General features: G+C 43.0%; 2 protein-coding genes across 2 annotated transcripts in view; one reads left to right on the plus strand and one right to left on the minus strand.

Moving 5' to 3' along the window:
* F12 (coagulation factor XII) overlaps positions 1-5356 on the plus strand; it is a gene marked incomplete at its 5' end in the record, with an annotated part of 29770 nt that extends 24414 nt beyond the window's left edge. The window contains 2 exons of the mRNA XM_081319043.1: positions 729-877; positions 5109-5356. Of these exons, the coding sequence (XP_081175169.1) occupies positions 729-877; positions 5109-5264 (305 nt within the window). The 3' untranslated portion in view covers positions 5265-5356. The remainder of the gene's footprint in view (positions 1-728; positions 878-5108) is intronic.
* A 2965-nt stretch (positions 5357-8321) lies between these two features.
* LOC308662175 (alpha-2Da adrenergic receptor-like) lies at positions 8322-16207 on the minus strand. Its single transcript, XM_081317716.1, has 2 exons — positions 14144-16207; positions 8322-11430 (listed from the first exon to the last, which is right to left on the minus strand). The coding sequence occupies exon 1, from the start codon at positions 15437-15439 to the stop codon at positions 14231-14233; it is 1209 nt and encodes a 402-aa protein (XP_081173842.1). The 5' UTR covers positions 15440-16207; the 3' UTR covers positions 8322-11430; positions 14144-14230.
* Positions 16208-16439: the final 232 nt, after the last annotated feature.

A 16439-nucleotide genomic window follows, 5' to 3' on the forward strand; every position in this document is an offset into this window, starting at 1 on the left:
CACCCATCTCTTCCCAGCCTCCTGTTTCAGTTTTCATGCTGTCTGAGCAATTTGCAAACCTGACCTATGGGTATGAAGAAAAAGCAGACTGGACACCCAGGTGTCCTCCTTCCTTCTCTTCTAGATAGATTTAAATTGAAAAGTGTGTTGATGGCATACTGCAATTTTGCATCCAGGTGTTTTCCTTAACAGCTTCATCCACGAATGTACGTTTCACTGAAGAGCCTCTGTATATGTCTATGTGTGTGATTGGGAGAGAATAATGGTTCATTGGAGCCCAGAAGCTGGAAGGCATGATGAGACAAGACCTTGGTGCATCCTATTTAAAGATACAAGGAATGTCAGGCAGGGCTATTTTACAGAAAGTGTGAAGGAAAAACCTGACTAGAGAACTAAGACCAAATTTGCTAAAACATTGCATATGAATCCTATCAGAGAGCTCTGAATTCAGGCCACCAGGCAAGACGTCTGGTGAATGGCAAAACAGCTCAACTCCTAGAGTGCTGCAAATAGGAAAGCAGAAGATTTGCCCTTTGAGCTGCATTGCAGCCAGGCTAGAAGAAAAGGGGGTGATCAAAGGGGACAACTTTGTGGAACACAAGTATGTGGCTCCAGTACCAAAACTGAATAAATCCTCAGAGATCCTGACATCTGACAAAAATCGGAGCAAGATCTCATGTGTGTCAATGTGCTTCTTCCTTTGACTTCTCTCTATTATTCCCCTTTAGGAGCTGACAAACTCTCTGTATATCTGCAGGAAGCAGATGTGCCCATCATTCCCCATGAGCAGTGTCATTCCCCAGAGGTACATGGGTCCAGGATTACCCAACACATGCTATGTGCAGGATACCTGGATGGAAGAATCGATGCATGTCAGGTAAACCCAGGGCTTTTTTTCTCATAGAACGTTCAGAACGGAGTTCCGGCACCTTTTTTGGATGGAACCTTGTAGGGTAGGCAAGGCAGGTTGTATGACGTGTGTGAGTTCCGGCACCTTTTTCTTTTACAAAAAAAGCACTGGGGAAACCTATTTGAAGCAAAGGCAGCTTCCAGAGGAGCCTTCTTGGAAGTTTAGCCTTTGGGGCAGAACCTGTCAAGTGGGCTAGGAAGGAGGGGTTTTTGTGTGAACTTCCCATAGAGCCACACATTTGGAGCCCCTTGTTCAAACTTTGCATCTCAACTCAGAATATATGTAATTATTATTTTTACTTATTTGTTAAATTTATATGCTGCCCTTCTCACAAATTGAGGTGGTGAGAATAGAATAATAGATTTGAAGAAGAAGAAGTTCCATATTGTAAGCTAGATTTCAAAGCTAGTCTTTCTGTAGCACTTTGTAGGACCAATAGGCCTCCTTGCCCTTCTGTCTTCAATGTCATTCTTCCTTCTGAAGTTCTCAGCTAAATCCCACGGTATCAACAAAATTACAACTTTGTGGGGATATCAAGAAATGCTTATCCCAGGTCAGGTTCTTAATAGCTGCTTCAGACAAAACCTACATAATACAGAGAAGTGAAAGATGGGTCTTTTCCCATAGTCAATTGATGTGCTATTCAACTATCTCTGAACTGTCAGAAAACTCTCAACATGTGAAATCTTCTCTCCTCATTGTTGAATCCTATCCAGGATGTACTGCTCTGCTTTCTTACTGGGTAGTAGCATTCTGATTTTTTACACTTTCAGGATTGCAGGGTGGGATAGGAGCCTTGGTGGAGCAGTGGGCTAATGCCTCCTTAAGTAACACCAGCTGCCTGCAATTAGTGCAGGTTTGAGTCCCACCAGGCTCAAGGTTGACTCAGCCTTCCATCCTTCCGAGGTAGGTAAAATGAGGACCCAGATTGTTGGGGGCAATAAGCTGACTTTGTAATAATGCCGCTTGGGGCCCCTTGTTCAAACAACTCAGAAGCATCTAGTTGTTGCTTCTGAGTGATTGTATAGGAAACCAGTGGTTGGAAGGATATGCATAATTCATTGTTGTGGTTGTATCATTTCATGGTATAGTTTGGATGGATTTTTTTTTAAATTCCATTTATATAACGCCCTTCTCCGAAGACTCAGGGCGGCTTACAAGCTTAGCAGTAGCCTTCATTCTATGTATATGCCTGCTTATTAGGGCTTTCGCCCCCCCCCAAGCGGCATTAAAAGAGTTTTGGTGGAGCAGTGGGCTAATGCCTCCTTAAGTAACACCAGCTGCCTGCAATTAGTGCAGGTTCGCATCCCACCAGGCTCAAGGTTGACTCAGCCTTCCATCCTTCCGAGGTAGGTAAAATGAGGACCCAGATTGTTGGGGGCAATAAGCTGACTTTGTAATAATGCCGCTTGGGGGGGCGGCGAAAGCCCTAATAAGCAGGCATATACATAGAATGAAGGCTATTGCTAAGCACATTGGTTTGTGCTTAAATTGTAAGCCGCCCTGAGTCTTCGGAGAAGGGCGGGATATAAATGGGATTAAAAATAATAATAATAATAAAAAAATAAGCCAACAGCTTATCTCTCTAGCTTTGTGGTAATTTCCCTTTCTAAATGTCATCAGCTGGTAGGAAGCATTGTCTTTATTTATCAGATGAGAAGACCTGTGAGTTTACCATTGGTTAAAACCAGGGGTCTCTCCAAGTACACCTAACAACTGACCTGTGGGGTCATGAGTGCTTTACTGGATTATTCCCCCAGTAAACTGATTTGTTTGATAGTGGTTTCAGTATTGTGCTGGCTCAGACAGAATGGGGAACCTGTTGATATATGTCATCCATGTTGTCCATGATCTCTGGAAATTTCCAGCTTTGGGGCTTTTTTTGGGTCTTCAGTGATTCATGTCTGCTCTGATAAGGATTCTTAGTAAATCAGAAAGCTAAGAGACTGAGTGGGCCTGATGATCCATCTAGTTGTTGCTTCTGAGTGATTGTATAGGAAACCAGTGGTTGGAAGGATATGCATAATTCATTGTTGTGGTTGTATCATTTCATGGTATAGTTTGGATGGATTTTTTTTTAAATTCCATTTATATCCCGCCCTTCTCCGAAGACTCAGGGCGGCTTACAAGCTTAGCAGTAGCCTTCATTCTATGTATATGCCTGCTTATTAGGGCTTTCATACACACCCCAAGCAGCATTATTACAAAGTCAGCTTATTGCCCCCAACAATCTGGGTCCTCATTTTACCTACCTCGGAAGGATGGAAGGCTGAGTCAACCTTGAGCCTGGTGGGATGCGAACCTGCACTAATTGCAGGCAGCTGGTGTTACTTAAGGAGGCATTAGCCCACTGCTCCACCAAGGCTCTCAAGGATTGCTACTCCTCTCTATACCAGTTAGGATGATCTGACTTCAAGAATCAAAATGAGTTCTGAAAGTTTTGCGGTTTTCTGGTAGATATGATTGGTGCTCCTGGTGAAGCCATGTGTAATTGTGAAATGTCTGATGCCCCTAACTCATATAGAGCTTGGTTGACTGAGGAGCCTAGACCAAAGCAATCAAGGGAAGAGGGTTCAAGTGTGAAGGCAATCAAACTCCGTCAAGATTATTTTATTTTTTATTAGTCCTAATAAATATCCTGAATGCCATGAGAATAGAATTTTTGTGTAATAACAAGAAAAATGCCCAAAGCATTGATGTATTTGGTTAAAACATTAACCTCCCAAATAATTGTGAAAGTCAAGATTTATTTTTTGTACATTGGATATGCTAATTTTGCATTTGCAATAATTTATTTTACATTTTATTGCTCATTTTATACACTAGAGCTTTACTTCTTGATCAAGAATTCCATTTTTTTTTAAAACAAAAACTAACAGGTTCCATGACCTGAAAAAGTTTGGAAAAACCCTGCTGTTAACATTCAAAACTTTACATCTGATTATGCTGAACACATATATTTTGTTTCTCTCCAAAATGTGAATTGGCAAGGTGTTCAATTTGCCAGTGATTGTCGGTATTGTCCTTCATTACCAAATTCAAATATTTCCAAAAGTAAGGACAGAACAAAATGGGTGACCATAAAAATTGAACAAATAAATAAAATTTAAAATTAAATAGATTTAAAATTGATATATAATTAAATAAGTTCATATGATTAGTCCCCATGTATTTAATTTTCCCCCCTTCCATTGTATTAAATGTAAAATGTGGAGACAAATTTATGGTCTCAGTTTTAAGAACCATTTAAAAAGTAGGATAGTGCCACATTAACAACAACAATAAAAAAAACATACTTTCTAGGTTTAGGGGGTTCAACTAACACTTTAAAAAGATATTGTCTTTCCCATTCTAAAGATGTGAAATATAAAGGAACATTGGACTATATACTTTGGTTATGTTCATCCTTATTAGTACTTTTTTGGCTTAATATTATTATTAACCAAGTTGCCAATACTAAAGACGTGTACTATTAAATTATATTTCCATATTTGTAACTTCTGTGTTACAAATGAAGAGCTTTGCACACTCTGTAGCAGAAAGGATGATCTTATATTCTTGGAAGAATGTGTGTGTACTCTAAAAGTTGGTCTCAAAAGTTTGAGGAGCAGAAGATTATTGTATCCCACTCTAGCTTCATGGATTGTTCACATTAGAAAACAACACACTGCATCCTTAAACTAAGAGTAAGCAGGAATGGCAAATATGGACCTAATATTTCATTTTGCTGAAGCATATGCATCAGTGTTCCTTCAGATTATCCTGTTTTATCAATTATTTGTCCCTACTGTTAACAAACGTATTTGATTTATCTTAAGTAGAAATGAAGAGGTATAGGATTATTGCATATCTGCTGTTCTGAGACTTTTGCTTCAGTGAAATCAGGCACCCTTTTATGGCTTTCTGAGGATGTAAGAAAAGGTCCCCCTTCAGAACAAGCACTGCAGCAATTCCGTGGAGAGGGCAGAGGCAGGGTTCAGGCCAGCCCTGTAGGGAGTCTGCTTTCAAAACAAAATGGCTGCAACCAGAATCCCCACAGCCAGGAGCCACAAAATGGTAGTTTATTCACTGGGTCTCAGGAAGTAAAGGGACTGGAACAGTCTTCGGCAGTCTACCAATTTCATTAAGAAAAGTTGAAAAGGCAACACATTTGATGCCATCCTTTGCTGATCTATCTTTCTCCCCTTCTGTGTTTCAGGGAGATTCTGGTGGGCCCCTGGCATGTGAAAAGCAAGGCAAGGCTACCATCCATGGCATTGTCAGCTGGAGCACAGGCTGTGCCCAAAAGAACAAACCTGGGGTTTACACCAATGTTGCTCACTACCTCAGCTGGATTCAGAGTAACATGCGTTAGCAAGGCAGAGAGTGGAAAGCCAGTGAAATTGAAATCCAGGGCCATGCAGCAGCTCTCCCCAGGGGTTTGAACATCTTTTTCTCTCTTATTGTATGCGCAGTTCCCTAGGCTAGAGGCTGAACATTACAGAATCAGAGGATACCAGTTGTGTGGGTTATTTTGGGGGATAATAAACCATCCTGCACCAAATGTTCAGACTCCATATTGTAGGCTGAAAAGATCTTTACGGAGAAAATGGGGGGGGGGGGCTACTGCTTGAGACATACTGCTCCCCATCTCTGCTAGGAAGGTATAAATGCCAGATGGGTAACTGCCTGCACTGTCTCCCATTTGTTCTCCATGCCCAATACAACTCAGCAACAGGCATCTCTTTGGTGGTGTTGAAAGAAAAATCATTCTAATAGTGGTAAAGGTAAAGGTTCCCCGCACATGCGTGCTAGTCGTTTCCAACTCTAGGGGCCGGTGCTCATCTCCGTTTCAAAGTTGAAGAGCCAGTGCTTGTCCGAGGACGTTTCCATGGTCATGTGGCCGGCATGACTAGACGCCAAAGGCACACGAAACGCTGTTACCTTCCAACCGCAGTGGTCCCTATTTTTCTACTTGCAATTTTACGTGCTTTCGAACTGCTAGGTTGACAGAAGCTGGGACAAGTAACAGGCGCTCACTCTGTTACGCGGCACTCGGGATTTGACCCGCCAAACTGCCGACCTTCTGATTGACAAGCTCAGTGTCCTAACCCACTGAGCCACTGTGTCCCCTAATAGTGGTGGGTTAGTCCTATTATGTCCTAAAGGTCATGTCCTGCTTCTCTGAAGGCATTTTGGCTGAAGGCATTTTGCCTATGAATAGGTGGCCCAGTCTTTCTGAATAGGTTTGCATTTCTACAGAGATAGTCTGCTCAGTTTCTGCCTGGTGAAACTTGGGCAGAAAAGCCTTCTAAGATTTTTTTCCCCTCCATTATTCCTTTGGGGAAAATATAATATTCTGCCTTTTTTTAATATTCCCCCAAAATATTTCCTTCTCTAGCAGGGTGGGTGGGTGGGTGGGTGGGTGCTGACTTCCAACAGTATCATTCTTCAAGAGACACTGAAAAGGTGAGTTTTTACTCCAATGGACAGAACCACGAAATGTGCTCGGGAGGGGGGGGGGAGAGGGAAGAAATGTCTTTTTTTTTTCAACAGAGGTTATTAATTTCCATAGACTCTGAATAGCAGAGGGCACCCCAGGTCCACACTAATTCTGTAAGGAAAATCAAAAGCATGGAGGGCAAATTTGCTCTGGCCCAGATGAGAATCTCCTCAAAGGCAGGCTTTGTTGCTTATCTCATAACATAAAACTAAGTCTTATGCTTGGAGAAGACTGTGTAGGGTTTATGAACTAGTTCTTTTCAAGTAACTGAACGCTGTCACCCAGAACATGGATGGTTCTCTGTCCAGAGAGCAGGAAAAGGACATAAATGGCAAGAAAATGAAGGAATGAACATACATTTTATTACAGTCGTAAAAGTTAAAGCAACCAAATACAATACGAGAATGCAGCAAAATCTGATAAATTAAGTAAATTACTTAGTTCTGTTATTAAGGATCGACCCAGCCAGACCTTATGGCTTGGACAAAGAATTTAGCAAATATATAAGTAATTTCGGAATGCTTATTTTTAAAGGGAAAAAAATCTAAATACCATTGATCTGGAGGCAGCCTAGATCTATTAAGGATTAGTGGGGAGCACAATTCTCAAAAACTCGGAAAGCTATGTTCAAAAAATAAATATTTTTGGAGGTGCAGGAGCATAGTCTGTAGGTAAGACAACAATCTAGCCAAACACTAGAAGAAACTTCCTACTGTATGACTTTTGGAAAGGGGAACAGGCAGGCTTGAATGGCACTAGTCTCTCCTTGTTTGGAGATATTTAGAGCAAGACTGGAGGGTCAAGAATGCAAGAATTTGTCTGGAAAAAACTGAACTAGTAGGGAAACTGGGGATACAGACAAATTCCACTCCCTGACACCCTATGCTCCAGTGTCTTAGAAAGATCTTAACAGATTTAGTATAATGATATCCATTAATCATCACTGGGTGTGATCCGTCAATAAGCTTAGAATCTCATAGCCTGGCAGTCAAATGCCTGGGCAAGATAACTAGATACGTTACTAGGAGATGTTTGGATTATATGATCTTCAAGATCAATCCATTTCTACAGGTGTTTTCCATCACTAAGTGAAGCAACTGCTAGGTGGGAAATCATGTGACTTTTTTCCTTTTCCTCACTCCTCTACCTTTTGGAATGCTCACCTCAATGCTGGAATAATTATCAAGGAGGGTATTTCTGTTTATATTTACATCCATGGGAGAGGAAGGGATTGTAAGAGAGTAAGCAAGCACACAGTGGGAAATACATATTGAAAGCAATGTAGTGGCACTGTCAGCCCTGAATGTGCTTTGGGCTGGGAGCCTCAAGCTTACTGTGCAAACAGCTCTGTTTATTCTACATTATGTGCCTGCTTATTCTCTTATAATCCCTTCTTTTCCAATCTCTTCACTCTGTAATGAGGGGAAGAAGAACAAACACAGTATAATGCATATTGTTTGTAATAACAATCACTTGACTGAGGGATGCTGCAAAGGTCATAAAGTTATATTTTCAGTACTATCGTAATTTCCAATGGTCCCTGAACAAGGCAGATGGTAAGTGAGAATTATTTGTACTGTCAAATGGCAGGGAAATCATAAGATCCAGGCAGTTCAAATGGGTATAAAGATTCATTGCAAGCTTAAGCACTCAACATTAATCTGAACTACTAACAGTCCAAGCAAATTGGCTGTAGATAAGAGTCAATAAAATTTAAGGTGGGCTGGACTTAGATCTCTTGTGGGTGTGGACTCATGGCTGATGATGTATTTGACCCTTCCCCTGGGCTCAGCCTGGACATCTCCTACAGTATTATTATTATTATTATTATTAAATGAGGTACCTGTTTATGATTGGTGGGAAGAATATAAGAGAAAAAAATGGAAAGTTGTACCCAGGACAACAAACAGGGATTCTCCTGATTTTATAAGATTTTTACATTGGATTCTCCTGAAATGATAAGCAAATAATAAATGAAATCTATCAGCATTCATTGATTAAGAAAAGCCATATCTTAGATCTGTACTGTACACTATAGATGTAGCAGAAAGTGGCACATCTACAACTGTATTAGCTCAATGCGTGTAGATGCACGTGATTTATGATTTGCTGCTGATTCAACAGAGATCTCATGTAAAATAATGTGAAGATTTATGTTTGTTCTGAGTTGTGCCCAAAACATTTGGAACTACAATTGTATGAGGTTGTTGTATGCAGATGGCTGTGATCTTTGTTTGTGGTTACCTATAAATGCCACATACAGATTATGGAACTTCAACATGATCTGTGCCTCAGATTCACATGTTTGCATCACATGGTGCCAACAATGTCAGATCCAAGTTTTTGTATGTAATAGTATCAAAAATTGCTGGACCCTTAACAGATAGGATTTTCAGGCAGCCCCTTTGTAAAAAAAACCATGAATCCAACTGTTACCCTGATAAATGTAACCTCAACTTTATATTTAATGTGAACTGATACCACAACTCTATTGTGCAACAATTTTAATTGGGTCAAGTAAGGGCTGGTTTACTGTGTAAATAGCTAACTCCACTTGGTGCTGGGTTTAGAGGCAATTTATTTTACCAAAACATCCCTGGGATTGTTTAATTTGTTCAGTCTTAGCCATATTATAGAAATAGGACAGAAAGGGTTAACAGAGAATTAACTTTCTCTTCCTGCTGCTGGCAGATAGGGAGAGTCATAGAACAACTCTGCAAAAAAAAGGAACTGCTGTACCAAATCCATCTTTATTCCTGTTTTCTTTTCATTCCCTTTTCAGTCACATGGAGGGTAAAAAGGACTGCAGCTGTCTTTTTACCAGTCATCCTTAAACATCACAAGTGCCTTCACATATGCTTTCCCAGGTGAAATCATTTAACATTGCTAAATATACTCAGATTAGTTAATGGTCACCTTGGGTAAATTCACATAAATCTGGAAATTTGGTTATTTCAGTGATCACATTAAGAGTGTGGAATGAATGCAGCCTGAGGATATGTATATGTATGAATGTTCTAAAGTATAGGAAATGTTACTAAGGTTTGCTGGCTGAGCTCCTCTGTGATATATGCAACTGAAAGACAGTGGAGTCCATCACCCAGCCCAGCCTCAATCCAACTTGCACTCTGATGGTTGTTCATACAATCTCCTTCTGAGGACCAGCGGCTCAGACATACAACTTCACAAACCTTGGAAACTAAAGGGAGGGCTGGAGTTTGGAGCTGGGACCTCCGGCTTGTGGAATCCAGCTCCCTTGGCGTCAACAGCTGTTTTTAGATAGGTTGAGGGTCAGTGTTTTAAGTTTTTCTATTTTGAGCCCCAAAGCTGGGGAAATTACTCAGCCTCTGGCCTCTGCATGTCTGAGCCAAGAGGGCTGGCCGGTTTGGTCCTTTCAGATCCAAACCGCATTCCACCCTGCCTCTTGAGGACTTTGCCTGCTTTGTCACTTAATCTTCTCATGGCCCTTTGCATTGCCATTTTTCCACACGTATTTCACAGCCTCATCAACCTCAGCTACATTGCCCTCGTGGAAATGTTGAGTGAGAAGTCCCATGTCATTGGACCCTTGCTGCAAGGTCTTCCCTCATAGGAATTCTGGGCTGCGTCTCGCCATTTGTGTGCCACCCCACCATCTCTCACCTTCTGCCCTTACCAGCAACATCCTGTAATGGGGCTTTGCTCGAAACACAGCACCAACGGCACCAATACCAACAACACAAAGTAGCTACGTATAGTCCATCTTCCTGTTCTGTACCAGCCTACTACCGTCCCTGCAGAAAAGGCAGGGACAACCCCTTTACAAAAAGGCAAGAGGCTGGAACTAAGCCTGCCAAATTTATTGACATAAAACAGAGCAAAACCAAACACGAACCATGAAACAGGAGCTACTCAAACAGTTGCCTTCAGCAAACCAGCCCTCCCACATATTCCCCTTTTAAACAGTTCAGGGCGTGGCTTCTCTCTGCCTCCTTCCAAGGTGCCCCATTGCCTTCCTCTGTTTACTCCTGATTGACTGCCTCTTGCATCGGGCGTCCTTGAACAGGGCCAGCTGTGGGTCATCTTCATCCATGTCAGGCTCACACAGCTGGGTCTGCGTTGTAACCAGATGGGAGGGGCCTGGCTGAGGGCTTTGCGAAGCCTCAGGGCTATCCTCTGCAAGCTCTCCAACACCCCCTCCTCCTCCTCTGAATCGTCCGACCCAACTGCCGGACCCACAGGCTGACCCTGAATCACAACACTTCCTCTAACTTCTTAAATCTTCCATTTGGTGGAAAATAAAACAAAAAGGGTTACAGCGATAATAGCCCATCAACAGATAAGAGAGGAAATGAACCTTCCCCAACATACAGCCATCCAAATTTCATCTTTTAAATGATTAAGTGACCTGCATGATTAGTCTTAGGAGCCAAAGTTAAAACTGCAAAAAGCTGGATCCCAATCTCCCATCTTGATCCAATTATCAAACTCAGGACTCTCTGTCCCAAGTTGATATACTTCCATAGGGAAATTGAAGAATAGGGAGGAATCTACTTTGCCACAAATGTTTTAGTGCAACCCAATCAAGCTCCATCGTACTACCTAGGATACAAATTATTTTACTCCAATCTGCATGATCCAGGTATTTAATATTTGGCTAAATCCTGGACAATCCCAAGGATCAGGGCTTTTTTTCTCATAGAACGCTCAGAACGGAGTTCCAGCACCTTTTTTGGATGGAACCTTGTAGGGTAGGCAAGGCGGGTTGTATGACATGTGTGAGTTTCGCACCTTTTTCTTTTACAAAAAAAGCACTGCCAAGGATCATATGGAAATCACGTGAAATGCAGACTTTTCACTTAATTTATGCTTAAATGATGGAATGTAGGCAGGTATAATTTGCCTATTTAAAAAAATTAACAACCCCCATCCCGTTGAAAATAGAGCACAAACAATCCAGGAATCCACAATCTCACAGAAGATGTGGTAGCAGGAGATAATCAGTTGAGTTTATCTGGAGCACTGCTGTTTCCCGCTCCTCAGTGTTGCAAAGGCCATTCTGTAAAAAAAAACAAATTCACTAAACTGACCAACCACATAGTGGTTCTGGATGCAAATCTGTACCCTTTAATGATTGTATAGTGCAGGGCAATACTCTGTCGAAGATGCTTTCTGGACCTGTCCAGGCTGCCCTGAAAGGATTGTCCATCATGTTTATCAAATGCCAAAGTTGCTCCATTAAAAAAAGAAAAACAAAATACAGAACAAAAATTCCAAAATTAGATCAACCCTTTATTAGGACTAAACAAACCGTCATGGAAGAGTGCAAGATGAAAGTGAAATGTGAGAGGTGGAAACAATTTAATCTACTTCTGGATAAAAAAAGCAAGCAGTGCAGATTTCCAGGCTGGATGCTGGAGTGCATTTGAAGCATGACAGGTAATATGCTTTATAATGAAAAAGTAACTCGGTCAGGTTCACTGACATATTAGAAGAAACCTTCCTTCAGGTTTTTTTTCTTCCAGTTTATCTCAGTGGTCAATCTGTACATGAGAACATAGTTTACCCAAACTCTCAGAGAGATAATAGAAACAGCTGCCCTTCTAGGTGTCTGGAACTGGGGTGAGTAATATGGTACTAAAAACGGGCCTATCTCCGTGGATACCTGCCTAATTTACGCCATCCTTGGTTTGCTCTGTTTTCTGGGAAGAATGAGCTACCAGATGTCACTCTATTAGCTAGTAAAAATGTTTGCCTTGTTTGTAGTTTTATTGTTTGATTGGTCTCCTTAGCAACATAATCAGTAATGCTTACAGGAAGAGAGACTTCACATAAAATAACCCTCATTGATAACTATTATCACAATAGGACAAGGCAGTAATCTTAATTTAGTCCTATTGGGGACTTAAAGCCATGTCCGCAGATTATTATCCAGTCACAGGGGACAGATGAATAGAAAAGCCGTTTTACACACAGGGAAGCATATTAAAGGAGCAGCAGACCTGTGACTAAAAAGTATATTCTGTGAATCGGCCCTGGGTTACAACAGTTGCCTCTTTTTCTGTCCTTGAAGAGTCTCTAAATTCTAAAACATTAATTTAAGTTCCTGTCAAACAGAACTTGCCTTGCTTCCCTCCCCACCCCACTCCCTTAACAGTACCAGGAAGAAAATCATCTGCTGAATGCCTGTTAAAGACAACAAAGTTAAGGTTGGAATATGAGGCAAAACGCCTCAGTTGAGATTCAAGGCAATGGCATGACTTCCCCTGCTAAGCATATGGGTCATAAAAAGGAGTTGATTGTTGGGAAGAAAATGCCTAAGAGATGGCAGGTGCTTGGCTGTGGCACCAGCTTCAGCCTGAGAAACTAATCTCAGCAAACTGGAACAACAGGAAAAACTTAACTGCTGGAGGCAATATGGAAGACAGGAGCCTCTTTGCCAAAACCTACACCTGGCATCTGCCCAGAAGCAGGATCAGGGTAATGTTTTCTCAAGCCAGATGGTTGAGTAAGCTTTGCAGTTATGTCCCTTGTTTAGCTCAGCTTCCCCTGAACTAGCAGGCAGGCTAGGCAGAGGACGCTTGTAACCGGCAGCTTCACACCACCAAAGTAACGCACCATCATCCACCGATTCTGCAGGAAATATTCTCCCTCTCCTTCTTGGTCCATCCATCTTTCTGCAATCCCAGGGCATCCCTCGGATAAGTTGGTTCCTTGCTCAAGTCTTCTACTGTCCTTGGGAAAGTTCTTCCCATCTTGATACCTCATCAGCCCTCAAAATGGCTGATGAGGCCAATGGCTGAGTATATGGGAGCTGTGGTAGAGAAGACTCTGGGGATTGGGAAAAGTTATCTTAGGATGTCCCTGATTTTGCTCCTCCCCTGTTCGTTCTTTATGTGGAGGACATCAGTCAAACCTCAAGCTGCTCAGACCCAAAGTAACAAGGAAATAATGTTCAGAGGAAGAATGTTTCTTGCTACAATTAGGCAATGAGATTATCATTGTGATTACATCACGTTCTATTTGCGAGTTTTTCCTTCAAGACCCCTAGATGGATCTTCTTATGATTTGAATAGGCCCCCAATTCCTCCAAATGCCACCGCCCTTGCTTTGACAAGGGACAATATACGTGAGACAGAAACACTCAGCTGTACATTTTTAGTTCCAGTACCAAAATAGTCAGCCCGCTAAATCCCCTTTAATAGAATCTGTTTCTGTTTCCCCTTCCCACAGAGCATCTGGAACATTCCTTCCAGAGCTTCTCTGAGTTAGAACTGGTTCTGGAGCAGACCTTTCCTTTTAGGATTAAGGATGGAGCCCAACTGCTGAGGTGGTTCAATATAACTTGTACCCCTAAACCAAGGACTTGTACCCCTAAACCTTGTACCCCTAAACCAAGAACATAAACTTTACAGCAATGTTTACAGCAAGGTTTATTACAGCAATGGCCAAAATTTGGAGCAAGTCTCCATGGGGAGTCAAAGCTGCCATAGTAGTCCTTACAGTACATCAATATTTTTACCTCAGCCACCCTCTGCTTCCACTGCCTCAGTTAATTAGCTTGCTGAACAACAGATCAGGCAACCACAAGCTAGAGAAACAGGCAGGAGTGTGAGAGTGACTCTTGGCAACCAACTACCTGCCAACAAGTCACAGAAATCTTGCTTCTTGTGGTACTTCTGCCCTTCAAGCTACATGCATGTCTGGGACGGGGAAGTCTTCATTAAAATGCAGCTGCAAAAATATTCAGCTCCCCAACTTCCACTGGTTACCTTCTCTGTGACCCCAGGGGATGTTCTGTAGCCATCCCCCTGTCCATCACGCCTCTCTCAGGTTCCAACAACCCTCTAGCAGAGTCCTCATTTTCGGCACATGAACGAGTAGGCAGGAGACAGGAGTTGCTGGAAAGCCCTGCGAAAGTCCCGGTTAAAGACCGTGTAGATGATGGGGTTGAAGCTGCTGTTGCAGTACCCAATCCAGAAGAAGAATTTGAAGAGAGGCTCGGAGATGCAGCAGCCTTCTCCAAGCACAGATTCCAGGCTGTAGGTAAAGAAGAATGGGAACCAACAGAGGACAAAAGCTCCAATGATAAAAGAAAGGACAAAGGTGAATCTGCGCTCCCGGGCCTGCATCAGCCGATTGGTGGAGAGAGACATGTCCCTGCTTCTGCGCTGATGGACACTGGAGGGAAGTGACCAAGAAAGCCTTGGAGTCCTTGGTGGCCGAGCACCACTGTTGCCACCATCATCTACTCTCCATTGCCGAGAGAGCCGGGGCAAGCTAGGCTGGGGACGAGGAAGCTGGCCGGACTCCATTCCCATCTTCTGTGTTTCCCCAGGAGGCTGGGTGCTTCCTCTGCAGGGATTGTACTTGGCCACAGGGATGAAATTGGGATAGGACATCCGCCGTGCTGCAGTGACCACGGAGTTCCTGTGTTTGGCCACATGATAAATCCGGCAATAGACTGCAACCATGATGAGGCAAGGGGCATAGAAGGAGGCAGTGCAAGAAGCCAGAACATACCAGGTGTCATCATGCAGGAGGCAGACCTGGTCCTGCTGCCTAGATTTAAACAGTGGTGGCAGAGATACAACAGCAGCAATGGCCCAGACGGCCCCAATCATACCTTTGACCCTCTGGGGGCTCCTTTTCAGATTATATCGGGCAGCTCGGGTGACTGCCCAGTAGCGATCTAAGCTGATGGCACACAGATGCATGATGGAGGAGGTACAGAACAGAACATCCAGCGACAAGTAGAAACTGCACCAAAGACCCCCAAAGCACCAGTAGCCCATGATCTCATTGGCCAAGGAAAATGGGATAATGAGGGTGGCTACAAGGATATCAGCTGTAGCCATAGACACCAGGAAGAGATTCTGTGGGGCCCGAAGGGCACGGCTAGTGTACACAGCTAATACAACCAGCACATTCCCTGTGAACGTCAGAAGAACCACAGTCAGTCCTGCCACAAGGATGAGAGTTGTGGCCAGAGGCGAGTGTGGAAAGATGGTGGGTCCCTGCTCACTCTGATTGCTAGATCCATTTTGCTGTGACTCCATCCCATTCATCCCCAGACCAGGCCATACCCTGACCGCCTGTGCAAGTTTCACCGGCTCCCAAGTCTTGCTCAGGCAGGGCAAGTTGTATAGTCGGAAAACGATGGCCCTGCTACCAACCTCTCGATAGGCACCATTCTAAGCTAGGAGGCAACAGCACAAACCTGCAGTGGTACTGCAGAATCCAGGCTATCACGTTGGATGTTAAAGCAGAATCAGGGTCTTCAAGGAGGCATGATGAATCTTGAACAGTAAGATAAATCCTGAAGAGGCCATCTGGATTCCAGAATATTTGAGGACAGGCGGCAGATCTGGTAGTTTCCAGCTATTGTCACCAGCTCTTCCTGTTGCTGCAACCTTTCCAGATTGAGTTATTGAGAATATCCAAGACAATATTGGTGGGCAGACAGAAAACTCTAGTCTTCTTGGATACTTCTTTTTTGCTGAAATGATGTGAAGTTCAGCTGGGCTGTTCCAGCTTGAGTCTCTCTGAGTCTGGTCTTTGCACTCCCCGTAGAGGAGGGAAGGGAGGGGCTGACAGAGTTCGGCCTGCAGGCACCCAGCCAGATTTGGCTGGTGGTGGGAAAGGCTGTTTGCTACCAATGTTAATGAGCTTCGGAGAGTCTCCCTGGGTTGCTTACTATTGCCCCACCTGGTAAGTGCCAACTGGCAGCAAAAGGGGGAAGGACTGTGCCCGCCTGTCTCAGTCGCCCATTTCAAACTAGTTTTGAAATTATCACTGTGCAGATCATTGATCTCAGCATAAAGCCCTTCTAAGAAAATGTACTGGGATTTGCAATCCTTGTTTGTCCAGTCAGGGAGGGGGAAAAAATTGAGATCTTTATTTTCTAATGTTTCTCCCTACCAATAAAACTTTCTGCTGGAACAGAATATGTTATTGGCTTAATTACAGAAACAAGCATTAACTTCTGAGTCTTTCTCTTTGTCTTTCTCTTTCAATCTGTTAGAAGCCCACATCCATCTGGAAGGAAAGCCATAAAGTATGCACATC

Source organism: Vipera berus (genome assembly GCF_964194415.1).
Source record: "Vipera berus genome assembly, chromosome: 2".
In the NCBI taxonomy this organism is placed as follows: domain Eukaryota; kingdom Metazoa; phylum Chordata; class Lepidosauria; order Squamata; family Viperidae; genus Vipera; species Vipera berus.

Excerpts from the sequence above, each read along its gene's own strand:
- LOC308662175 (XM_081317716.1), bottom strand. The coding sequence starts at position 15,439 with ATGAATGGGATGGAGTCACAGCAAAATGGATCTAGCAATCAGAGTGAG.